The sequence below is a fragment of the Oncorhynchus mykiss genome, chromosome 27 (genome assembly GCF_057628025.1).
Source record: "Oncorhynchus mykiss isolate SJ-2025 chromosome 27, ASM5762802v1, whole genome shotgun sequence".
NCBI classification, from domain to species: domain Eukaryota; kingdom Metazoa; phylum Chordata; class Actinopteri; order Salmoniformes; family Salmonidae; genus Oncorhynchus; species Oncorhynchus mykiss.
In genome coordinates, this window is record NC_143048.1 from 16,143,651 (window position 1) to 16,169,730 (window position 26,080).

The 26,080-nt window shown below is 43.7% G+C and overlaps 1 protein-coding gene across 2 annotated transcripts in view; it reads right to left on the reverse strand.

Moving 5' to 3' along the window:
• Positions 1-26,080, reverse strand: part of LOC110507083 (sortilin-related receptor) — a 67,005-nt gene that overhangs the window by 34,442 nt on the left and 6,483 nt on the right. For both annotated transcript variants that reach the window (XR_016492667.1, XM_036965740.2), the window contains exons 2-8: positions 25,569-25,685; positions 23,986-24,120; positions 15,391-15,552; positions 14,701-14,768; positions 11,325-11,505; positions 1,062-1,163; positions 315-484 (exon numbers count right to left, since the gene is read on the reverse strand). Coding sequence is in view for 1 of the 2 variants with exons in the window: in XM_036965740.2 (XP_036821635.2) it covers positions 315-484; positions 1,062-1,163; positions 11,325-11,505; positions 14,701-14,768; positions 15,391-15,552; positions 23,986-24,120; positions 25,569-25,685 (935 nt within the window). In the remaining variant the exon portion in view is untranslated. The remainder of the gene's footprint in view (positions 1-314; positions 485-1,061; positions 1,164-11,324; positions 11,506-14,700; positions 14,769-15,390; positions 15,553-23,985; positions 24,121-25,568; positions 25,686-26,080) is intronic.

The window sequence follows — 26,080 nt, forward strand, 5'->3', positions numbered from 1 at the left end:
TATTTTGATTGTGTTGTATTGGTATCTTTCAAATACTATCTGAACCCAGATCTCGCATCCAGAACACTGCCGTTTCCAAATCTATTCCTGGGGGACACACCTAAGGGGTGCACATTTTGGTTCTAGCCCAGCACTAACACGCCACTAACCATGGTGATAAGTCGATTAGAAGAATCTAATGGCTTAGCGCTGGGCTGAAACAAAAATGTGCAACCCATGATTAGTTAATAGATCAAGCAGGTGGGTTAGCGCTGGGCCGGCCTGACACAAAGTTGTGCAATCAAAGATTGGTTGACTAGGAACACCGTGCCAACCTGATCAGGGTGTGGCTGCCCGAACCCTCTGGGCTGTAGTATAACACATTCTCCAGGGACAGGGAGAAGGACAGGCCCTGGGTGTCTGAGATGTACAGGTGGGTGACGTTGTTGACGTGGTTGACGCAAACAAACACCTGGTCCTCCGAAGCGTCAGCGATGTAGTACTCCTGCAGGAGAAGAAGAGAGGCGCAGTTTTCCTTATTTGTGTAGGGCATTATTAAGAACAATAGGGGTGATTCTCTCACAACTAAAAGCTGAATTCAACTTTTATTAGACAAAAACATGTACATTTGTAAGGTAAATAGTGTAATGGAATTGACAGCTTTTTACTGTGAGTGGAGTAGCCTAGTGAGGGCGGCAGGGTAGCCTAGTGGTTAGAGCGTTGGACTAGCTGACAAGGTACAAATCTGTCGTTCTGCCCCTGAACAGGCAGTTAACCCACTGTTCCTAGGCCGGCATTGAAAATAAGAATTTGTTCTTAACTGACTTGCCTAGTTAAATAAAGGTACAATTTAAAAAAATTAAAAAATCTAGGCTTACAGTATTTTCTGTGATTGGTCTTGTGATTTCTGACTCATGTTAAGCTGTCAACGATATATTAGCTACATAGCATAGCATTTCCTTACAAATACATTTCCCCAGTTTCATCAACGATACAGTGACAGGTTTGTTCTCTGGACTAGGAGTCTACTGGGAGCCACAGAGAGGATGTTCTGGTGTAGCGAAGCAGGCCTGGAGACTCACTGTGATTGGGTGGCGGGTCATGAACTGTGCGGCTTTCATTGGCTGACGGTTGTAGGATACCCACAGCTGGACGGACGACGGCTCATGGCTCCCCAACAAAGTCTGGAACCAACAGATGTACAATTAATAAATCAATCAATCAATCAATCAATCAATAAGAGACACAGAGCCATGGAGACGGCTTAATGCCTACCTCATAATTACGAATAATGTGACTCAGTTATTATAGAATTTGCATGTTTAGGTTACACCTTTGTAACCTATTCACGAAGTGGATGTGGGAATTTCCACGTGAAGTTGATAAACATTAGCAAAAAGGGCACAGACCACTGTCAGCGAAGCTAGCTAGCATGCTAACCTTATCTGGCTAGCTAATGTTCTGTTGCCTATTTTCTTTTACGAGGCCTATTCCATATTCAAAAGATTAGCCAGGGGGCGGAGCTAGCATGCTAACCTTATCTGGCTAGCTAATGTTCTGTTGCCTATTTTCTTTTACGAGGCCTATTCCATATTCAAAAGATTAGCCAGGGGGCGGAGCTAGCATGCTAACCTTATCTGGCTAGCTAATGTTCTGTTGCCTATTTTCTTTTACGAGGCCTATTCCATATTCAAAAGATTAGCCAGGGGGCGGAGCTAGCATGCTAACCTTATCTGGCTAGCTAATGTTCTGTTGCCTATTTTCTTTTACGAGGCCTATTCCATATCCAAAAGATTAGCCAGCTATGGCTGGTTTGGAGCTGGATTTGTCATACGGTGCATTCGGAAAGTATTCCGACCCTTTGACTTTTTCCACATTCTGTTACGTTACAGCCTTATTCTAAATTTGATTAAATCGTTTTTTCCCCCTCATCAATCTACACACAAGATTTGATTTTGAGATTTGATTTGATTTGAATACCCTATAATGACAAAGCAAAAACTTTTTTTTGTTGTAATTTTTTGCAATTTCACAATTTCATAAGTATTCAGACCCTTTACTCAGTACTTTGTTGAAGCACATTTGCCAGTGAAAACAGCCTCGAGTCTTCTTGGCTATGACGCTACAAGATTGGCACACCTGTATTTGAAGATGTTATCCCATTCTTCTCTCCAGATCCTCTCAAGCTCTGTCAGGTTGGACGGGGAGCGTCGCTGCACAGCTATTTTCAGGTCTCTACAGAGATGTTTGATGTTTGGAGGAAATCTGGCACCATCCCTACGATGAAGCATGGTGGTGGCAGCATCATGCTGTGGGGATATTTTTCAGCGGCAGGGACTGGGAGACAAGTCAGGATCGAGGGAAAGAAGAATGAAGCAAAGTAAAGAGAGCTCCTTGATGAAAACCTGCTCCTGTGCGCTCAGAATCTAAGATGGGGGCGAAGGGTTCGCCTTCCAACAGGACAACGACCCTAAGCACACAACCAAGACAACGCAGGAGTGGCTTTGGGACAAATCTCTGAATGTCCTTGAGTGGCCCAGCCAGAGCCCGGACTTGAACCCGATCTAACATTTCTGGAGAGACATGAAAATATCAGTGCAGCGACGCGCCACATCCAACCTGACAGAGCTTGAGAGGATCTGGAGAGAAGAATGGAAATATATATATATATATATATATATATATATATATATATATATATATATATATATATATATATATATATATATATATATAGGTGTGCCAAGCTTGTAAATCCCAAAATCTAATCAAATTTATTTTATTGTCACATACACATGGTTAGCAGATGTTAATGCGGGTGTAGCGAAATGCGTCATACACAAGAAGACTCAAGGCTTTAATCGCTGCCAAAGGTGCTTCAACAAAGTACTGAGTAAAGGGTCTGAATACTTATGTAAATGTTATATATTTTTTTTTTTATTATTACTATAGATTTGCAACAAAAAAATGTTTTACCGGTTTTTGCTTTGTCATTATGGGGTTGTGTGTGTAGATTGATTACAAAAAAAGGATGTAATCAAATTTAGGATAAGGCTGTAACAGAACAAAATGTGGAAAATGTCAAGGGGTCTGAATACTTTCTGAATGCACTGTATGTCATACTCTGACTAACACTATGATTTATTAACTTAAATCGTTATGTAACATTATGGGTGATATTTGGCCATCGCCTTTCAGCTCAAAAAAAGTGGATTTCTTCTGATGTGGACTGTGGGTGTTTAAAGACTCAATGAATGAATCTATATGTACTGTCGGGCAGATTGTAAACTCAGTGGGACAATGAGAACAATCAATGGACAAATCGCATTGTTATGACAGAGAGACCACTTTGTTCAAGGAAGGAGAAGAAGGGGGTGTAATCTTTAATGAATTACAAGCAGGAAGACCAAAGTGCCGGGACTCGCCGCCCGTCGTCCTCCGGAACCCCAGAGAGACCTGAGACACTGGCTGCCTCCCAAATGGCTCCCTATTCTCTAGAAACCATTGGAGCCTGGTCAAATGTAGTGCACTATATAGGGAATAGGGTTCCATTTGAGCCGCTGTTGTGATGCGTCTCCTCTTACGTGTCAGTCTGGCAACATAGGCACCCTGTGATCTGCCTCCCAGGGATTGGCTAGGCTAACATCAGCAGAATTGGGACGACTGACTGACTGTCTGGCCTTCTCATAACAACTATAATATGAATATTCTCTTCATTAAAAGCTGCAGGCAATAAATGTCAAGCATGTACACTCTTTACTAGATAGGCCGAATACACAGCCTAATATGATTCTATTTGCACACACACACACACACACACCTTTACCGAGCTGGGGCAAAACAATATCATAGAATATGAGTAAAGGACAGCGTGTACATCAAAGAGCAGCCAACAGTTTTGCGGCAAAAAAGAGATGTGTCACACAGACATGGAAATCCCACAACGATGCTAACAATGAAGAGGACAGATGGCTTCGGTAATGCACTGAAATAATGCTGCTGGGCCACACAGATAACCACCACAGGCACACTAGCGGTGCACAGTTGGAAAGCAGGCAGCCAATAAGAGTGCTAGATCACTACAGCCAGACTCATTCACTTCATAGGATGGCAATCAGGTTTATGGCTTCATCTTGGATTAACTGAGAGCGTCCTCAAGGCAGCCAAGATAATAAATAAAAACAAACAAAACATGCGCACACACACAGCTTGCACAGTTCCCCCACTGATGAATCTAGGCAAGCATTCCTGTCAAGTAGTCTGTCTTTTTCCTGATGACCCAGCAGGCGCAAAACAGTGACTCCCTGTTCCCTGAGACACAATGTGTCTGCCTGCATGTGTGAGTCCGTATGTCCGTCTGCCTCACCTCCCCTGTGAACGCCTGGGTCCTCACAGCACTATTCAACCTATTGATTTATCTAATGCTGCTGTTAACGTTCCGTCTCCGTGACCCAGCGTGCCGTGTTCTGAAAGCCAAGCAGCCACAACAACACAATGTGGGCATGGAGAATACCAAGGGGAGAGAAACTTAGTCTCGGAAAAGACAACTGCTTCAATGCTTCAATGACAGCAGGCCGGGGGGGTGGTTTCAACCACAGTAGCTTGGCTGGCTTCCATGGCTGAAAAGTAGTCTGACTATCTGTGGAAAGTGGATTCAAAATGAAACTAAACTATCATGAAATGATTATTCATTCATTTTGAAGTGTCATTCCATTCATATAAATACCAGGAACAGCTACTGAGCATCATGAGTAGCATTCTTATTGAATTGATTCACCTGTACATATTCATAGCAAGTATATACCTTCAGCAGTCTAGCTGCTCAGAACAGAGGCACTGTGCTTCCAATGCAAATGATGATATGTGAATACCCCCCCCCCCCCCTTTCCACGCTCTATATCTAAACCAATAAACTAGAAGAACAGTTGTGGGGAGCACATGAAACCCTGTCGTCTCCAGTCCCCCTGCAGAGCCTGTGGGAGCTGTCGATGTGGTTCTAATGTTTGTTTATCCAGCCAGAAGGTAGCTGTTAATCTGAGAGACGGAGCCATTTCCCAGACCTCCCATTGCTTTTAAGCGGCACATTTATCTCCTCCTTCCCCCTCTCCCACTGGACACGGGCGAAGTGCCATTTTGTTTGTGTGTGTGTGTGTGTGTGTGATGCATCACATATTGCAGTGGGAGCTTGGGAAATGTGGGGTTTGGAGTCACACGTTAAGGAAGAGAGTAAAGGACCACTACAGCGTGGAGGGCGTCACAACCAATATGGCTGCTGAGGTGTTGCAACACTTAAATCTCCTTTTATGGGGAAAACAGAGGTCCAAACAGCAGCTTAACTACGCATTGCAATTTCACATTCACTGTTGTTGGTTTGCTCTATGCCGTTACGGTACATGAAACACGTTGGGGGTATTGACGCATCAGGGAAAGCACAGGCAGCCATTCGATAAGGAAGTCCTTGATCTTGTTACCCTCCCCCTCATCTCGTCTCCACTGAGACACCATGCAAATAAGAAGGAAATGTGTCAAAAAGCTCTCTGTTAAGAAACCTCTTATTGACATCCATTTATATTAAGCCAGTTCTTCCGGAGGACTTTGGAGTTAAGAGAAGGAGTAGAGGTCCTCAGTTCTGATTATCAATCATTACCCAGGGATCTATATTGTCAGGCCTGGGATAAAACTTGGTGTTTCTGGGGCTTTAATTAGCCTAAGCAGCTCGGTGCTGTCAAAAGCTCGTGATATTCATTACGGTAATCCTATTAGCTCCAGCCGAAGATATTAGTAGGGGCTGGGTAGTGGGTATGACTAGAGAGAAGGGTGAGAGTGAGTGAGTGACGAGTAAGCGTTGACTGGGCTGCTAATGGTCTGGAGAACTGGGCTGCGTCTTTGAGATCTTCACATGCTCACTGCTCAACCGTATCCCGGGAGGGTGGGCTGCTCTGTGGGTTGGGTCAGGCTGTGGGGGTCACAGACAGGGCAACTGTAGTCGTTTAACAAAATAAACTGAGCATCTCAAGCTAATGCTGCAAGGATATGACAACAGAGGCTCTTAGATAGTAAATATAAGGCTATGTTAGTTCCTATTTATTAAATGTAAGGCTCTGGTGACTAATTTAACCACATTTACTGAGTGTACAAAATATTAGGAACACCTGCTCTTTCCATGACAGACTGACCAGGTGAATCCAGGTGAAACTATAAGGGATTATTGATGTCCCTTGTTAAATCCACTTCAAACCATTTAGATGAATGGGAGGAAATAGGTTAAATAATTTTAAAGCCTTGAGACAATTGAGACATGGATTGTGTCTGTGTGCCAGAGGGTGGGTGGGCAAGACAAAATATGTAAGTGCCTTTGAAGGGGGTATGGTAGTAGGGACCTTTGAAGGGGGTATGGTAGTAGGGACCTTTGAAGGGGGTATGGTAGTAGGGGCCTTTGAAGGGGGTATGGTAGTAGGTGTCAGGTGCACCAGTCTGAGTGCATCAAGAACTGCAACTCTGCTGGGTTTTTCACGCTCAACAGTTTCCTGTGTGTATCAATAATGATCCACCACCCGAAGGACATCCAGCCAACTTGACACAACAAATCATTGGAGTCAACATTGTCAATGTTGTCAACATTGACAATGTTGACTCCAATGGGGCGGTTCCAATGGGGGGGTTCCTCCTGCAGGCAGAGGAGGAGCCGTGACAACATGTACCAGCATCCCTGTGGAATGCTTTTGACACCTTGTAGAGTCCATACCCCAACAAATTGAGGCTGTTCTGAGGGCAAAAGGGGGTGCAACTCAATATTAGGAAGGTGCTCCTAATGTTTTGTACACTCAGTGTAGATTATCCATATCGTTTTTTAAATTAGCCTATTTTTGATTCATGTGAATGGTGTTGATTAACATAAACTACAGTCCAACCATTTGTTTGCGTTTAGCCTCATTACCATTTATAGAAACAATCCAAATCTACAATGAAAGTGGGAATATCACTTTCTACGAGTGGAAGTGTGAAATGATATAGCTTGGAGTAACAATACTAGCCAGAAAGAAAACACACACCGTACTATCCTTTGGCAATGGAACAGATCAGCCCATTGGGAATAGCAACAGTACTTGAGACGGCTGCACTCGGCAACAGAGTCCTGATGAATGTGTGCCTGAGCGGTTATTGACACCCCTGGGACACCAAGCCACAACTTCATTAACAGCACATAGATCGGTCATTTCTGACCAGCTGCACTCTCTGGCCCTGACCAACAGGTTGGTTGGGTCACCCAGCAGACGATAAAACATAAACCATGTCGCTGTTCTGACAATCTGAGCGACCCACCTCAGGATGGGGCGGCAGCGTAGCCTAGTGGTTACAGTGTTGGACTGAAAGGTTGCAAGATCGAATCCCCGAGCTGACACGGAACAAATCTGTCGTTCTGCCCCTGAACAAGGCAGTTAACACACTGTTCCTAGGCTGTCATTGAAAATAAGAATGTGTTCTTAACTGACTTGCCTATTAAAATATATATTTTGTGGAGACCTTCATAGTGTTGTTCGCCTTGCCCAGAGAGAGTAGGGATGACTTTATGAAGTACGCATGTAGCTGTGAATGTTGAGTCAATTGATTTGTAAGAGACTGATATGAATAAAGATATGGTAGTTACAATGTAGAAACATATTCACAATACACAATGGGCATATTTACAGGGGTTTAAGAATGCATATTTACAGGGGTTTAAGAATGCATATTTACAGGGGTTTAAGAATGCATATTTACAGGGGTTTAAGAATGCATATTTACAGGGGTTTAAGAATGCATATTTACAGGGGTTTAAGAATGCATATTTACAGGGGTTTAAGAATCCATATTTCGTCAACGTTGGACAAGCTAAGCCGTAGCTCAAATTGTTAGAACCTTGCCTCTCCACTGCCCCAACCAGCCCTCTGCCATTTTATTTTCAGTCTCTCCCTTTCCCCATTCCGCTACCATTATTCCATGCTCACTCAAAAGGCAGTCGTGTGTTTGTGTGTGTGTGAGATTGGGCAATAATGCCAGGAATCAGATACGGAAGCATGTGTGTTTGGCCATGCCTGTTTAACAACACAGGGCTGACTGCAGCGAGTCTGTGTGGTCCTTCAGTGAAAAGCCCGAGTTTGCATAAACATAAATCATTAACCGTAATTGGCTCAGAATAGACTAATATTTCAGCCATGTTTTGATGGGATTGGGTGTGTCAGACCACATTAACCCAGTGTTCCACAGTACATGACATGTGGTCTTCAGTCTCCACATTCCTTACACAAAAAAAAGAGATCCCATCTTTTCAAGGAGGGGTCAATGGTTAAGTTCCTCTTTCATTGCATAATGCTTTATTGGGCCGCATGTGGCCACGCAAAGCATGCTGGATATTTGTGACACAGATTCACAGCCAAGGAAGGACCGTCCCCATCCGTTTCAAAGCGCAGCAGTTGTACACCTGTGGCTTCCATATGACAAACAATGTGTACGACTGTATCACAACCAGACACTGCTGGGGTCATCTGAGGCCAAACCTTCAGATAGGGATAAGAGATACTCCCTTTAGAACGATTCACCCTCTATGCATGTGGTGGACTTATCCGGTATTTAAGCCAACCACTTGAATATGATGGGTTTGACTAATGACTTATAGTGCCTTCAGAAAGAATTCATACACTTTTTTAAATGGATTTAAAATATATATATATTTAACTAGACAAGTCAGTTAGGAACAAATTCTTATTTACAATGATGGCCTACCGGGGAACAGTGAGTTAACTGCCTTGTTCAGGGCAGTTCAGTTGTTTACTGGCCCAACACTCTAACCACTGCAGCCCCATTAACTAACTCCACATTTTGCTATTACAGCCTGACTTTTTATTTGTTTTCTTTTTTTACACACACAATACCCCATGACAAAGTGAAAACATGTACTTAGAAACTTTTGCAAATGTATTGAAAATGAAATACTGAAATATCTGATTTACATGAGTATTCACACCCCTGAATCAATGTTAGAAGCACCTTTGGCAGTGATTACAGCTGTGAGTCTTTCTGGGTAAGTCTCCAAGAGCTTTGCACACCTGGATTGTACAATATTTTCACATCATTTTTTTTAATTATTCAAGCTCTCAAGTTGATCAATGCTAGACAGACTATTTTCAAACCTTGCCATATATTTTCAAGACAATTCAAGTCAGAACTGTAACTAGGCCACTCAGGAACATTCAGTATTGTCTTGGTAAAGGTTATTTTTTTTAGGTTATTGTCCTGCTGAAAGGTGAATTTGTCACCCAGAGTCTATTGGAAAGCAGACGGAACCAGGTTTTCCTCTAGGATTTTGCTTGTGCTTAGCTCTACTCCGTTTCTTTCTATCCTAAAAACATCCCTAGTCCTTGCCGATGACAAGCATACCCGTAACATGCAGCCACCATGATGCTTGAAAATATGAAGAGTGGTACTCAGTGATGTGTCGGATTCGCCCCAAATATAACATTTTGTTTTCAGCACAAAGTTAATTTCTTGGTAAATTGTTGGCAGTTTTACTGTAGTGCCTTATTGCATACAGGATGCATGTTTTGATTTTTTAAAATTCTGTACAGGCTTCCCTTTTTTCACTCTGTCAATTAGGTTAGTATAGTGGAGTAACTGCAATGTCGTTGATCCATCCTCAGTTTTCTTCTATCACAGCCATTAAACTCTAACTGTTTGTTTTAAAGTCACCATTGGCCTCATGGTGAAATACCTGAGTGGTTTCCTTCCTCTCCGGCAACTGAGTTAGGAAGGACGCCTGTATCTTTGTAGTGTCTCCGTGTATTGATACACCATCCAAAAGTATAATGAATAACTTCACCATGCTCAAAGGGATATTAACCTGTTAGATCTCTAGGGGCGCTATTTCATTTTTGGATAAAAAACGTTCCCGTTTTAAGCGCAATATTTTGTCACGAAAAGATGCTCGGCTATGCATATTCTTGACAGTTTTGGAAAGAAAACACTCTGAAGTTTCAGAATCTGCAAAGATTTTGTCTGTAAGTGCCCCAGAACTCATTCTACAGGCGAAACCAAGATGATGCATCAACCAGGAATTAGCAGAATTTCTGAAGCTCTGTTTTCCATTGTCTCCTTATATGGCTGTGATTGCGCAAGGAATGAGCCTACACTTTCTGTCGTTCGCCCAAGGTCTTAGCAGCATTGTGACGTATTTGTAGGCATATCATTGGAAGATTGACCATAAGAGACTACATTTTCCAAGTGTCCGCCTGGTGTCCTGCGTGGAATTCGGTGCGCAATTGCCAGCTGCTTGTACTTTACCATTTGATTCAGGGGAGAAACCATGTGTCCAAGAACGATGTATCAATGAAGAGATATGTGAAAAACACCTTGATGATTGATTCTAAACAACGTTTGCCATGTTTTCAGTCGATATTATGGAGTTAATTTGGAAAAAAGTTCGCGTTTTGAGGACTGAATTTTCGGGGTTTTTTTGGTAGCCAAATGTGATGTATAAAACGGAGCTATTTCTAATACACAAAGAATCTTTTTGGAAAAACTGAGCATCTGCTATCTAACTGAGAGTATCCTAATTGAAAACATCAGAAGTTCTTCAAAGGTAAATTATTTTATTTGAAGGCTTTTATGTTTTTGTTGAAATGTTGCGTGCTGGATGCTAACGCTAATGCTAACGCTAAATGCTTTGCTAGCTAGCTACTTTTACACAAATTATTGTTTTCCTATGGTTGAGAAGCATATTTTGAAAATCTGAGATGACAGTGTTGTTTACAAAAGGCTAAGCTTGCGAGATGGCATATTTATTTCATTTCATTTGCGATTTTCATGAATAGTTAACGTTGCGTTATGGTAATGAGCTTGAGGCTGTAGTCACGATACCGGATCCGGGTTTGGGAGATCAGAGGTTAAATGTCTGCTTTTTTTATTTATTTTTACCCATCTACCAATAGGTGCCCTTCGTTGCAAGATTGGAAAACCTACCGGGTCTTTGTGGTTGAATCTGTGGTTGAAATTCACTGCTCAACTGAGGGACCTTTCGGATAATTGTATGCGTGGGGTACAGAAATAAGGTAGTCATTCAAAAAATCAAGTTAAAACACTATTATTACACCCTTTAATCCATTTTCAATTCAGGTTTTAACAACAAAATGTGGGAAAAGTGGGGGTGAATACTTTCTGAAGGCACTGTATTAGAAGATAGTTATGGCTGGATCACCCAATTCGTGTTCAAACAATCAATGTGGGTATCCCTCTCCATAAAACATGAGCATTCTCAACACTGCAAGAGCAACAGATTACCTGACATGTATTTGCAGGTCAACCTCACTTACTGTGGAAGTGGTGGCGAACATGTACTTGTCCCGGAGCTGGAAGTTGTCCACTCTCTCCAGGATGACTCGGCGGTTCTGCCCGCTTTGGAAGAAATCGGTGCTGCTGAGGATGCTGGACACCCCCTGGGGCTCGTGCCTCTGGACCAGCACCGTGGTGGGGGAATCGTACGGCTCCACACCCCTAGAAAGATGCAGAAATTAGCGCCCGTCTGTCGGACATAGGTAGGGCCAAGAGTTTCTCTCTGACCATGTGGCCCGACCAAGACAAAATCCAGGCCCTTGACCGTGAGTTTATATTTATTGACCATGTGAACTGAACAGGAAGGACTTAAGGGCCTTGGAGGTCTTCCCGTTCAGATAACATGGTCTGGGAAAACTCTGGGCCCAACTTAGTCATACCATACAGATGGACATAGAGTTATGGTTACACACACACACTCACTGACAGACTCTGAAAACCCGAGAAATGTTTCACGGATTACTGACAATCCTAGTATCGTGGAACGGCCTACGTGTTCCTGTGAACACATTCGAAACTCAGAATCCATTTACCACACACATTGATGTATTTATAGTTTCCCAACTGCACATTTCCAGTAGAAGTTCTGTGTGTGGCCATTTTAAGCTGTGAACTTACGGTAAGCTCCAGCAGAACTGAAAGAGGTTTACAGTAGTTTATGATCATCTCCCATAAGACATTCCAGATTCACACGGAGTGTTCTCACTAACAATGGAGTCTAGTGTCTAGACTGGCCTATAGCGTGACATTTTAGAGGGGGTCGTGTTTTTATGGGAGCAGGCTGTCCATGTAGAGAGGATAAGAAAGACCCCAGTCAGACAAACTTGGGACCTTGCCTGTCTAACGTTAGTTTGGGGACTTTGCATACAGCCGGGAAACTGCCAATATTAGAGTTTGGGGCAGAGTTTCAGGCCTTGCCGAAATTAGAGTTTGTTGCATTGCTTTTGGGACTTGTCTATATCAACGTTTGGGGACCTTGTCCATCTAGCAGAGTTTGGGGGCCTTGTCCATAGCAGACTTTGAGGGCAGATCTAAGTAGCAGAGTTTGGGGGCCTTGTCCATAGCAGACTTTGGGGGCAGGTCTAAGTAGCAGTTTGGGGTCTGTCTATCTAGCAGAATTTGGGGCCGTTTGGAACTTAGCCCATATAGGCAATCCTTTCAATGTAGCGCTGGCAGGGCAGTGGGATAAAGCTAGCCTATCTAATCCACAGTGCGAAACAAGGGCCTCTTTATTCTTTTTATTTATTCTCTCGATCCTCCTACCAAACAGGATCAAATGTTTAGGACAAAGGGGAACAAATACATACAATTTGCTGGTTCGAAATATTTTGACAAATGCTGGTTAAACACGTCCAACAGTGGGATGTGAACCAGACAAAACCCCAGGGTTTACAGCCTTCTTAGCCTGATCTGCAGTGCAGGCCCTTTTCTCTGTGGCCTCCACAAACAGATTAGACATGGAAAGCCCATAATCGGCAAAGAACTGGACACACATGGTTAAAAAGGAAAACTGGCCATAGAGGCCGAGGAGGAAGAAGCACCAGACAAAGATCTCAATGCAGCTGGTGATGCGGAGGCAGTTAGACACAGCGGAGTCAGTAGCTACGTCCAGATTTAAAAAGGAAAATGACTGGTGGAAAAAACATAGCGGAGAAAAGAAAAAAAAAAACTTTCTAGCCAATGCTTACGCCAATCCAATGCTTACGCCAATCCAATGCTTACGCCAATCCAATGCTTTGAAATATTTGGGGAGGAGTGCAGCAGTACACACTTCTGGAGCTGCTTTCTTCTTCAGAAGTCCGCAAAGACTTTCAAGCTTTGTGCGTATAGTTACTGCTTTGGGATGAAATGGTTTGTTCATGTTCGTTGTTGGGTTGTATGGGTATTTGTAGTCAAAATCTCTGAGGCTCAGAAGTGTGATCTAAGAGGATCTCCAACATCACACTTGGTGGGGGGGAGGGGCGTCATCTCCCAAACACAAGAAAGAGCCCGGGGGGGGAGAGACTGCAGCGGTAGCTGCGATGTTATCTGCAGCGCTGCCTGGTATTACTGACTACATTATGCCACTTGGACAGGCAGAGTTAAGTGGGGCCCTGGCAGACAATCACTTATTCATCAGAAAGAAGGCAGTCTGTTCGACGCCCCTCAAAGTCGCCACATATACGACCACCTCCACCGTCAGAGAACGCAGGAGGGTGAGAAAAATCAAAGGGAGAAGGGCTGTGTGTCTCTCTCTGACACCAGAAGATGTGAGTACAAATAGTCTGGGGAGACTAAAATGTTGTCAATAAGGTGAAAATGTTCCGAACGATACAGATAGAAATACACTGAAAAGAACGGACGTGATTCCTAATACTACTTGACAGGCAAGCTTAACGTTCTACACAATACATTTCAAATCGGAACGCTCTGAAATGTTGCACCCTCCTGAACAGACCCCTGCTGTAGCTGACAAGGAGCTTTACATATTTGCAGTGGAGAATGAGAGCCTCTTGTTGTCACCTATTAAAAAGGCAGAGATCCTGCGAGGGAATGAAAGTGATGTCTAACCCGAACTAACCCTCCGCATCCACGCCCTTAAATCATTAACAGATCGGTCAAATCCTTTTATGGATGGGATTTGAAAGTAAAACATATTTTTTTTAAGTTTGACTGCGCCACTCTCCTGCCTAGGTCTACATTACGTGGTGAGAGACACATGGCTGATCTCTTTCACAAGGCACTGAATGTGTCGCAATCATCATTAGCGGTATCAGATTGTTTTTGTTATTTTGATCGACTTTGTCTGTGCAAACTCTGCTCATCTGGCACTCCAGCCAGGCTCAAGCAAACGTTCAAAAGTATTTGAAAGATCTCAAACACTATTTGAACCAAGATCTGGTTGATAGGAGGGTTCAAAAATCATTCACACATAGTGAGCCCCAAATAACAATCAGGTAATCAGTGTCTCTCTCCCTCGGGGACCGTAGTGGCATTTTCTTTGCATTGTCATTCAATTACAAGGGCCAATCTAATCTATGTATTTCACTTGGAGAGGCAGGGTCAGGGCAGGGTTAGCTCGCAAGCTGCATGCTTGGTAAGCATACAGCGATCAGATGACATGTTTAACTCTCCACTGTCTGAGGTCTAGTGAGGGACAGATTGAGGAGGCAAGCAGTCACAGAACACAGAAAAACAGGAAGTAAACAGGAAAAGGACACACACACACACAACCCACCCATCCCTCTCACAGATCGTTGCTTTAATGTTTTGCAGACAGTCTGGCACTCAACAGCGACAATTAATTATACTGATGACTGTACATTCTGCCTCTCCTCACACAATCATCACCTTTGTATACAGAGGCATTGATCTTACCAGAAATATGCCTTCACGTGCTCTTGGATCAACACCCATGTCTCTCCAAAATCGTCAGATTTCCATAGCTGCAAAAATAACAGAGGCGGGGGGTGGGGAGTAAATTAAGGTCACATGTTATCTCCAGGCTGTATATAAAACTGGCAGAATGTTTGAGAGTCGACCATTTTCCATCATTTCAGTTGAGCTGAAATGTGAATAATTAGTCAGGGGAAAATTCCACAAAATGTCCTCCGTATTGTATTTTTCAGAGAGACAGTTCAGTAAACGCAGCTGTGACATTTAACCAGTATTTAAATATGCACCATTCTATTTGCAATTATGCAACTGTCCTACATTCAGAAATATCGGCTTTGTTTCTCTAGAACAGTCACGCTGTAATATATATCAAATGCTGTGGGGCTATGGTACGGTAATCCAGCATATGGAGTAGAGCCATTTGTACACATAGGCATCTAACCCCAAACTGGCAAAGGAGGAGCCTGATGTACTATAGCCCTGATCATTATAATAGACTCCTCCTACACAAAGATCTCCATCATGAAAAGACGGTTGATCTCAAGGGACTTCCCGGTTAAACATTTTTTATTAAAACATGCTTAACTCTGCATGTTGTTAATTGTCTACGTTTCTGTCCGAGACCTTTTTCAAGACAGTGAAGCAGCATTTCTATAGCAGTCAGTTGACTACCTGTTTGTTGGGGTGGGAGCCATCATAGCCCAGGACCAGGTTGGCTCTCTTGCTGTGCAGCAGCAGATCTGTGGGCTTGAAGGGGATGGAGAACCCCTGGATGGTCTTGCAGAAGTCAAATGAGTTCCAGAGGTAGCTGTTGGTGCTGTCTGCAAAGAGGTACTGGAACGAGAGAAGGACAAAACAAGCCAAGGTTAGGCTAAATACCCACTGGGGTCTGTTCATGAGTGTTACAGAATGTTAAGCTAGAAATACACTGCTCAAAAAAATAAAGGGAACACTAAAATAACACATCCTAGATCTGAATAAATGAAATATTCTTATTAAATACTTTTTTATTTACATAGTTGAATGTGCTGACAACAAAATCACACAAAAATTATCAATGGAAATCAAATTTATCAACCCATGGAGGTCTGGATTTGGAGTCACACTCCAAATTAAAGTGGAAAACCACACTACAAGTTGATCCAACTTTGATGTAATGTCCTTAAAACAAGCCAAAATGAGGCTCAGTAGTGTGTGTGGCCTCCACGTGCATGTATGACCTCCCTACAACGCCTGGGCATGCTCCTGATGAGGTGGCAGATGGTCTCCTGAGGGATCTCCTCCCAGACCTGGACTAAAGCATCCGCCAACTCCTGGACAGTCTGTGGTGCAACGTGGCGTTGGTGGATGGAGCGAGACATCAAATCAAATCAATTTTATTTATATAGCCCTTCGTACATCAGCTGATATCTCAAAGTGCTGTACAGAAACCCAGCCTAAAACCCCAAACAGCAAGCAATGCAGGTGTAGAAGCACGGTGATGATGTCCCAGATGTGCTCAATTGGATTCAGGTCTGGGGAACGGGCAGGCCAGTCCATAGCATCAATGCCTTCCTCTTGCAGGAACTGCTGACACACTCCAGCCACATGAGGTCTAGCATTGTCTTGCATTAGGAGGAACCCAGGGTCAACAGCACCAGCATATGGTCTCACAAGGGGTCTGAGGATCTCATCTCGGTACCTAATGGCAGTCAGGCTACCTCTGGCGAGCAAAAGGAGGGCTGTGCGGCCCCCCAAAGAAATGCCACCCCACACCATGACTGACCCACCGCCAAACCGGTCATGCTGAAGGATTTTTCAGGCAGCAGAGCTTTCTCCACGGCGTCTCCAGACTGTCACATGTGCTCAGTTTGAACCTGCTTTCATCTGTGAAGAGCACAGGGCGCCAGTGGCGAATTTGCCAATCTTGGTGTTCTCTGGAAAATGCCCAAACGTCCTGCACGGTGTTGGGCTGTAAGCACAACCCCCGCCTGTGGACGTTGGGCCCTCATACCACCCTCATTGAGTCTGTTTCTGACCGTTTGAGCAGACACATGCACATTTGTGGCCTGCTGAAGGTCATTTTGCAGGGCTCTGGCAGTGCTCCTCCTGCTCCTCCTTGCGCAAAGGCAGAGGTAGCGGTCCTGCTGCTGGGTTGTTGCCCTCCTACGGCCTCCTCCACATCTCCTGATGTACTGGCCTGTCTCCTGGTAGCGCCTCCATGCTCTGGACACTACGCTGACAGACACAGCAAACCTTCTTGCCACAGCTCGCATTGATGTGCCATCCTCGATGAGCTGCACTACCTGAGCCACTTGTGTGGGTTGTAGACTCCGTCTCATGCTACCACTAGAGTGAAAGCACCGCCAGCATTCAAAAGTGACCAAAACATCAGCCAGGAAGCATAGGAACTGAGAAGTGGTCTGTGGTCACCACCTGCAAAACCACTCCTTTATTGGGGGTGTCTTGCTAATTGCCTATAATTTCAACCTGTTGTCTATACCATTTGCACAACAGCATGTGAAATGTATTGTCAATCAGTGTTGCTTTCTAAGTGGACAGTTTGATTTCACAGAAGTGTGATTGACTTGGGAGTTACATTGTGTTGTTTAAGTGTTCCCTTTATTTTTTTGAGCAGTGTATATTTTGTAGAATAGATAGTAGAACAGGGATTCATTATTGCTCTATACATAACATTTCTATTTGCACCTGCATCTTTCCGAAGTGAATAAACGTCAAGCCTGACTGATTTCAACAAACTAGAATAGCAAGAACTGGCCTAATATCTCAATTCCAGATATCTCTAGTCTCGCTAATTCAAAAGAGTTTGCAAACATCCCTACCCCCAAAATCTAAAAATATTCACAGAACTAGTCAAGAGATATTTAATTTGAAATGCCTAATTAGAAATTCAGATTACGCAATTATACAGAGCTATAAACCCATTTTATCACTCCTTCCTTTCATCTATTTTTTAGCTGCCTTCCCAATAACTCCTCTATTCTCAATGGCTTCCATTTGGAAACGGGACAGAGCCCCTGTGAGAACAAAAGCTCTGTAGCGCAAGGCACCGAGCGGGAGGTAGTGAAATAGATGGACGCTATGAGATGACGATCCAAAGCTGAAATGATATCTCATACTGTAGATGAGTCCCGACTAGGACATAGTAGGTCCCACATGTACAGCACATCACAGAGAGAAACATCAGGGACTTACTCCACTGTTATATCACCAGATTCAGTGCCTTCAGAAAGTATCCACACCTCTTGACATTCTACACATTTTTTGTTGTGTTACAGCCTGAATTTCATATTCACTAAATTGAGATTTTGTGTCACTGCCTACACACAATACAGCATAATGTCAAAGTGGGGGAGGGGGGGGGGGGGGGGGGGGGGGGGGGAGTAGAAACCTGACAAATTAATATTACAAATATATATAATTATTCAGCCCCTTTGTTATTGCAAGCCTAAATAAGTTCAGGAGTAAAAATGTGCTTAACAAGTCACATAATAAGTTGCAGGGACTCATTCTGTGTGCAATAATAGTGTTTAACATGATTTTTGAATGACTACCTCATCTCTGTACCTCACACATACAGATAATTGTAAGGTCCCTCAGTCGATTAGCGAATTTCAAACACAGATTTAAACAAAAAGACCAGGGAGGTTTTCCAATGCCTTGCAAAGAAGGACACTTATTGGTAGATGGGTAAAATAAAAGCAGACATTGAATATCCCTTTGAGAATGGTGAAGTTATGAATTGCACTTTGGATGGTGTATCAATACACTCAGTCCGTACAAAGATACAGACATCCTTACTAACTCAGTTGCCAGAGATTAAGGAAACCACTCAGGGATTTCACCATGAGGCCACGGTGACTTTAAACAACAAGAGTTTAATGGCTGTGATAGGAGAAAACTGAGGAAAGATCAACAACATTGTAGCTACTCCACAATACTAACCTAAAAGACAAAGAAGGAAGTCTGTACAGAATAAATGATTCCAAAACATGCATCCTGTTTGCAACAAAGCACTAAAGTAAAACTGCAAAACATGAGGCCTGAATACAACGCGTTTTGTTTGGGGAAAATCTAACACAACACATCACTGAGTACCACTCTTCATATTTTAAGCATGGTGGTGGCTGCATCATGTTACGTGTATGCTTGTCATCAGCAAGGACTAGGGAGTTTTTAGGATAAAAATAAACTGAATAGAGCTAAGCACAGGCAAAATTCTAGAGAAAAACCTGGGAGACAAATTCACCTTTCAGCAGGACAATAACCTGAAAGACAAGGCCAAATATACACTGGAGTTGCTTACCAAGATGAAATTGAATGGTCACGAGTGGCCTAGTTGAAAAAGATATGGCAAGACATGAAAATGTGTTACGTTCGTTGAATGGAGGAGACCAAGGCGCAGCGTGATGTGAATACATTGTTTAGTGTTTCTTCGTTAATAAACAGAACAAACTATACAAAACGAACGTGACGCTATATACAAACAAGTGCAGACACAGGCAACTAACCATAGACAATAACCCACGAAATACCCAAGGAATATGGCTGCCTAAATATGGTTCCCAATCAGAGACAACGATAAACAGCTGCCTCTAATCGAGAACAAATCTAGGCAACCATAGACATACATAACACCTAGACTAGTAAAACACCCATAGACATACAAAACCCCTAGACAGGGACAAAAACACATACATCACCCATGTCACACCCTGACCTAACCAAAATAATAAAGAAAACAAAGAATAATAAGGTCAGGGCGTGACAAAATGGCTGTCTAGCGAAGATCAACAACCAACTTGACAGAGAATAATATTGTGCAAATATTGAACAATCCAGGTGTGCAAAGCTCTTAGAAACTTACACAGAAAGACTCACAGCTGTAATTGCTGCCAGAGGTGATTGTAACATGTATTGACTCAGGGGGTTGAGTACTTGAGTACTATACACATGAAAACATGAAATGACCCCGGGAATAGATAGAACATCGCTCAGACATGCACAACAATTATGTAACATCAAAGCGGGTGAATGTTTCTATGAAGATAATGTTATAAATAGGCAGATCCATAACCAGTCAGACTTGGTGTATAAGGATAGGGCCTACATGTAATGTTAGACAGCGGGTTATGCTATAGGCTAACCATTCATTATCTCAGATCCCGCTTCATTCATAAATCACTACCTAAAGTGATCACTGCAATTTAGCTCTCAGACACTTCATCATATGCTTTCTATAAAGGGGAGGCTAGACGGACCCATATTTATCAAGTGTCTAGAGAAGGAGATTTAGGATCAGTTTTTACCTTTTAAATCATAATGAATCCGCTTATTATGGACAGAGATTAATTGATCCTAGATCTGTACTCATACTCTGAAGAGGCTTGCTAAATACGGGCCCGGAATTCACAGCTCAGCGTGCACATGAGAAGAAACCACTAATTTCCCATGGTAATCATCTCCATGATGTTGGGAGCATGTTGCAGACTGAGACGGTGACATCCTCCTGCTGTTATACCAGGCAGCCCTGCCTCTCTCTCTTATCTGCAGACGGATGGCCCCAGCCTGCAGCCCCTACAGAGACTGACAAACTGCGTTTCCCATGCACCTGGAAATAACCTCCACTGGGCTGAGTGCCAGGTGGAATGGGGGCGGGGCCAGGGCTATGACTCACCGGCACACAGTGAGACATAATCGAACACGTCACCGCACCAAACCTCACGGCACTGCATCGAACAATCTCGAGCTCAAGAGTGATAACTACGCATGTACACAAGCACACACCCACAGACACTATATACACCTAAATCAACCCTTAGAAACCACAAGCTCAATAACGTTATGTGCCTTACGCTGGTTTTGAGGAGGTGGGAGAACATATGAAAAAGAGCTATACACTCATACTTTGAAAACATAATAAAACCCCTCTGTAACAGGGCAGTTTGCAATATAGAGACAGGCCTTTTATCATCATACTGCACAGTGGGTGTACAAAACATTAGGAACACCTGCCCTTTCCGTGACATAGACTACCCAGGTGAATCCAGGTGAAAGATAAGATCCATTATTGATCAACATGGCAGCAACACAACATGACAACAACATGGTAGCAACACAACATAGCAGCAGAACAACATGGTAGCAGCACAAAATGGTAACAGCACAAAACAGGTTACAAACATTATTGGGCACAGACAACACCAGAAAGGGCAAGAAGGTAGAGACAACAATACACACAAGTGTCAGTAAGAGTGCCCATGATTGAGTCTTTGAATGAAGAGATTGAGATAAAACTGTCCAGTTTGAGTGTTTGTTGCAGCTCGTTCCAGTCGCTAGCTGCAGCGAACTGAAAAGAAGAGCGACCCAGGGATGTGTGTGCTTTGGGGACCTTTAACAGAATGTGAATGGCAGAACGGGTGTTTGTGGAGGATAACACAAAATCCGGGGAGGTGCCAGCTGAGTAGAAGACTGTATCATCTGCATATACAGTTGAAGTCGGAAGATTACATACACCTTAGCCAAATACATTTAAACTCAGTTTTTCACAATTCCTGACATTTAATCCTAGTAAATATTCCCTGTCTTAGGTCAGTTAGGAACCACTTTATTTTAAGAATGTGAAATGTCAGAATAATAGTAGACAAAATTATTTATTTCAGCTTTTATTTATTCCATCACATTCCCAGTGGGTCAGAAGTTTACAAACACTCAATTAGTATTTGGTAGCATTGCCTTTAAATTGTTTAACTTGGGTCAAACGTTTTAGGTAGCCTTCCACAAGCTTCTCACAAGAAGTTGGGTGAATTTTGGCCCATTCCTCCTGACAGAGCTGGTGTAACTGAGTCAGGTTTCTAGGCCTCCTTGCTCGTATATGCTTTTTCAGTTGTGCCCACAAATTTTCTATAGGATTGAGGTCGGGGCTTTGTGATGGCCACTCCAATACCTTGACTTTGTTGTCCTTAAGCCATTTTGCCACAACTTTGGAAGTATGTTTGGGCTCGTTGTCCATTTGGAAGACCCATTTGCGACAAAGCTTTACCTTCCTGACTGATGTCTTGAGATGTTGCTTCAACATATCCACATATTTTTCTGCCTCATGATGCCATCTATTTTGTGAAGTGCACCAGTCCCTCCTGCAGCAAAGCACCCCCACAACATGATGCTGCCACCCCCGTGCTTCACGGTTGGGTCATTATGGCCAAACAGTTATATTTTTGTTTCATCAGACTAGAGGACATTTCTCCAAAAAGTACAATCTTTGTCCCCATGTGCAGTTGCAAACCGTAGTCTTGCTTTTTTTATGGCGGTTTCAACGTGCAGAAAACCCAGGCTTTTACTAGAGCAGAAATCAGTGCAACAGATAGAGCACAAGTCAGAATTGGGGCTAGCAACAGTAGATGGGCCAGGGTGTACATGCACATTTCCAGATATCATCAACAGTAATACAATCAAGGCACAGCAGAGGACAGGGAGAGCTCTGCAGTGTTGATTTATGACATTTGAATGTGCATTAGATGGCAACAAGATCACATTATACAGCAATTTCATCAGGTAACATGAATACAAAGCCGGAGGGAGGTCAAAAGTCTGTGTAACCAATAGAGTCAGAATCCCGAATGTGGGAACAAGCATAGTCTCCCCCACGGTTGGGTAAACAAGAAAGTTCATAGTCAACAAAGCATGCAGACGTCATGAGGGAAATAGCAAAATGCACAAGAAAAAAATATATAACAACTTGGGGCTAGCCATTGTAAGTTCAGAGTCACTCGCTCCAACAGTGCCTGTATGCTGGAGGTGAGTGAAAGCTCTGGAGAGAGGGGGGAGTGTGGTGGGGGTAACAGTACCCGTGGATGGTCTCTGAACAGCAGGAGTTGGCTTCAAGGCCTCTGGATTTGGGTGGGGTAGCCTGCCATTTGTTGGGCTCAAAGGCTTCGACACCTCTCACTTCACACCTCAGTGCTAAATGAAGTTGTATTCCAGGTTGGATGGTGTATTAATCCTTCCAGGTAATCTTGTCCACAATCAGGTTGTAGATTTTGAGTTTTGATCTGGAGTGAGGGTATCATCCTGTATATGTCCCTGACTAAATCAATTTTTTTGTAAAAACATGCTGAAAAATGCAGGAGCTCATCTGCTCATGACCTCTCTCTCCAGCAGCCAGGGAACATTACCGTATATAAACATTGGGTTGTTATTTTACCTGAAATGCACAAGGTCCTTTACTCCAACAATTAATCCACAGATAAAACGGTAAACCGAATTAGTTTCTCGTCATCTCTCCTCCTTCCTTAAGGCTTATTTTTCTTCTTTGGACTTTATATGGCGGATGGAAACCAACTTCACAGCATTACTACAACCTACCGGAGTGTGGACCTACGTTCATCTTTCAATCACCCACGTGGGTATATGCTTCTTAAAACCAATGAGGAGATTTGAGAGGCAGGACTTGCAACGGGTTGAGCGTCACAAATAGAACCAACTTCTATTTTAGCGCCTGGCCAGGCAGACGCTCGCTGTCATGCGCAAGCAGTGTGGGTGCAATGATGAATAACATGTATTTGTACATTTATTTTGGACGCGAGCGGTTTGGTCAGCATGTAAAGCACTGCATCATAGTGCTACAGGCGTTACTATAGACCCGGGTTCATTCCCGGGCTGTGCCACAACCGGCCGTGGCCGGGAGTCCCGTAGGACAGCGCACAATTGGCCCAGCGTTGTCCGGGTTTGGCCGGGTGGGCTTTACTTGGCTCAGTCGCGCCCTAGCAACTCCTTGTGGCGGGCTGGGTGCCTGCGGGCTGACCTCGGTTGCCAGTTGAATGGTGTTTCCTCCAACATATTGGTGCGGCTGGCTTCCGGGTTAAGCTGACGGGTGTTAAGGAGCGCGGTTAGGCAAGTCATGTTTTGGAGGAAGCATGACTACACCTTTCACCTCTCCCGAGCCCTTTGGGGAGTTTCAACGATGTAACAAGTTCAAAATTGGGGAGAAAAGGGGGGAAAAATATTTTTTAAATGTGTAATGGTCTATCACCAAAATAATGGTCCATCACCAAAATGACATCCAGCCACCTTGACACAACTGTGGGAAGCATTGGAGTCAACATGGGCCAACATCCCTGCAGAACACTTTAAACACCTTGTAAAGTCCATGCCAAGACAAATTGAGGCTATTCTGAGGGCAAAAGAAGATGCAACTCAATATTAGGAAGGTGTTCCTAATGCTTTGTACACTCAGTGTCGGTACCTATATGGTCTTCAGCCACTTACCCTCTTATTGTCAGCGGGGCTGTGGTAGAACTGGGAGATGACCTGCTTGTTCCCCTCTTTCTCCTTCTCCCCACTCAGCTGAAACCTCTCTGAGATGGGGGAGAAGCTGGTTCCATAGTCGGATGACACGTACACCTACCATGTGACAGAGGAGAGAGGAACGAGGTGAGAACATGGAAGTGATGGCACACGGTAACAAGTGAAATCCGCTATCATAGTACTTTTGGATGTGATGCTTTATGGACAGGAAAAATTAGGCGTTGTCAAGTTCGATTTATTTTATTTCTAGTAAAGGACAAAATGATTTTAGAATGGTGTATTGGGAGGGAGGCCATTAACTGACTCTGTAAAAGGAATCAAAGCATTTAGGCAGTAGCTAGACTTTCCATCTACGGAGAGAAACACAATACTTAGGAAAAAGCTTTGTCTATGCTAACTGACTACAGAGTGGAACTGTAGTTCCTTTAAGAGAGAACTCCAATCCAGAATGTTAAGAGGTGTTCAGTGTTCCATGCTGTTCTGTTCTGTCCTGTAGACTCTACCCGAGACAATACATGAGTGAGGTCAGAGCTCTCAGATTCCCATCAGAGTGCCAGAGACCAAGGAGCTCAGACCACAGAGAACAGCACACAAAGCCCACAACGCCGACTGGAAGTTATGTCGAGGAACGTACTGAACTGGGAGTGAAGAGAGACACAAAACTAACAATTCTTGTTCAAACAAACTGTCCTTCACCAGTGGTATCTCTGCGGTTTAGTATAAACAACTTGTTTTTCAAAGGGCATCACATCTCAAGTTAATTAACCCCTTGAGGACAGGAGGTCTTTCATACACTGTGCACAAAAGCAGTGGGGGTTGGGTTACTGTAGGCTGAGCATCAGTATCAGACAGCATAGGGAGCTGATATCATCAAAAGCAGAAAGAGTAGAGAGAGATAGATGTAACAGATGGAGGGATTCATCCATGGCTCAGTGAATCTGATCGAGGAGAGGAGTGGAAGCGCACGGCTGGCAGGCAGGCCATCTCATTAGCACAGTGGAACAGGTCTGGGCCTCGCAGCACTGACATCATGTGGCCTGTCACTGACCAATGGGCTCCCATGTGCACACACAATAACATGCACGCACACAAACACACATGGATACACAAACACTACATTACACAACCAAACTGTGGGTAAACCAGTATTGTCATTTCTGCCATGGTACCTTGAACAAAGGAGTCTTCATTTGAATGGGGGGGGGGGGGGGTCTGAAATGTACAGTCCATAGTAAGATTGAAAAGAGGGCAGTGTGAACTGAGAGGGAAGAAGAAGATTCAAAGCGTCCGAAAACAGCACGGCTGTAAAGCAACATGCAGGCGTTATGCTATGTAGTGGTGGATAGGTTCATGGATATGTTTGTTTCGCGTGATTGTGGATCCCCATCCCGCACACAAGGTGTGTTAATGTACTTACAGGAAATGTAGGCTTCTACATTAGTATACTCACAGGAAGTGTACCCCTGTATTCGCAGGAAGTGTACTACTGTATTCGCAGGAAGTGTACTACTGTATTCGCAGGAAGTGTACTACTGTGTACTCACCGAGCTAGTCTTGGGACCTGTGGCTCCGACACTGTCTCTGGCCAGCGCCACGATGACATTGCTCTTCTCCCCGGCCCAGTGCACCACCATCTGGTTGTGGGAATCGTTCAGGTTGGCCTGCAAAGAAAAGAACAGTCACTCAACTGACCGGATGCATTTTTGTTCTGCTTCATCAAAATGCAGCTCAACACGAGGCCAATGAATTAGGCAACTATCTGATAGATTACAGTCACTTTTATCTCCGATAAACGTCCTTGGACCATAATGGTATTTCATAACAAATTTGATATCAGCTAGACATTGTAATGATTTTGCTGGGTTTCCGGCATCTTCTTAGCTGGTAGAAATCCCTCCGTGAAAGGTTGCGGTACCTTGCCTGGCTGTGTCTGGTGTATTGAACAGAGCTGTCGTGCTTTTCTTTATTCATGATTTTATCTGGGTAAGCTTACTGATGCACGTTACTATGGCAACGCACTTCGTGGCGTTATTGTTATGACCTTGCGAGGAGCACC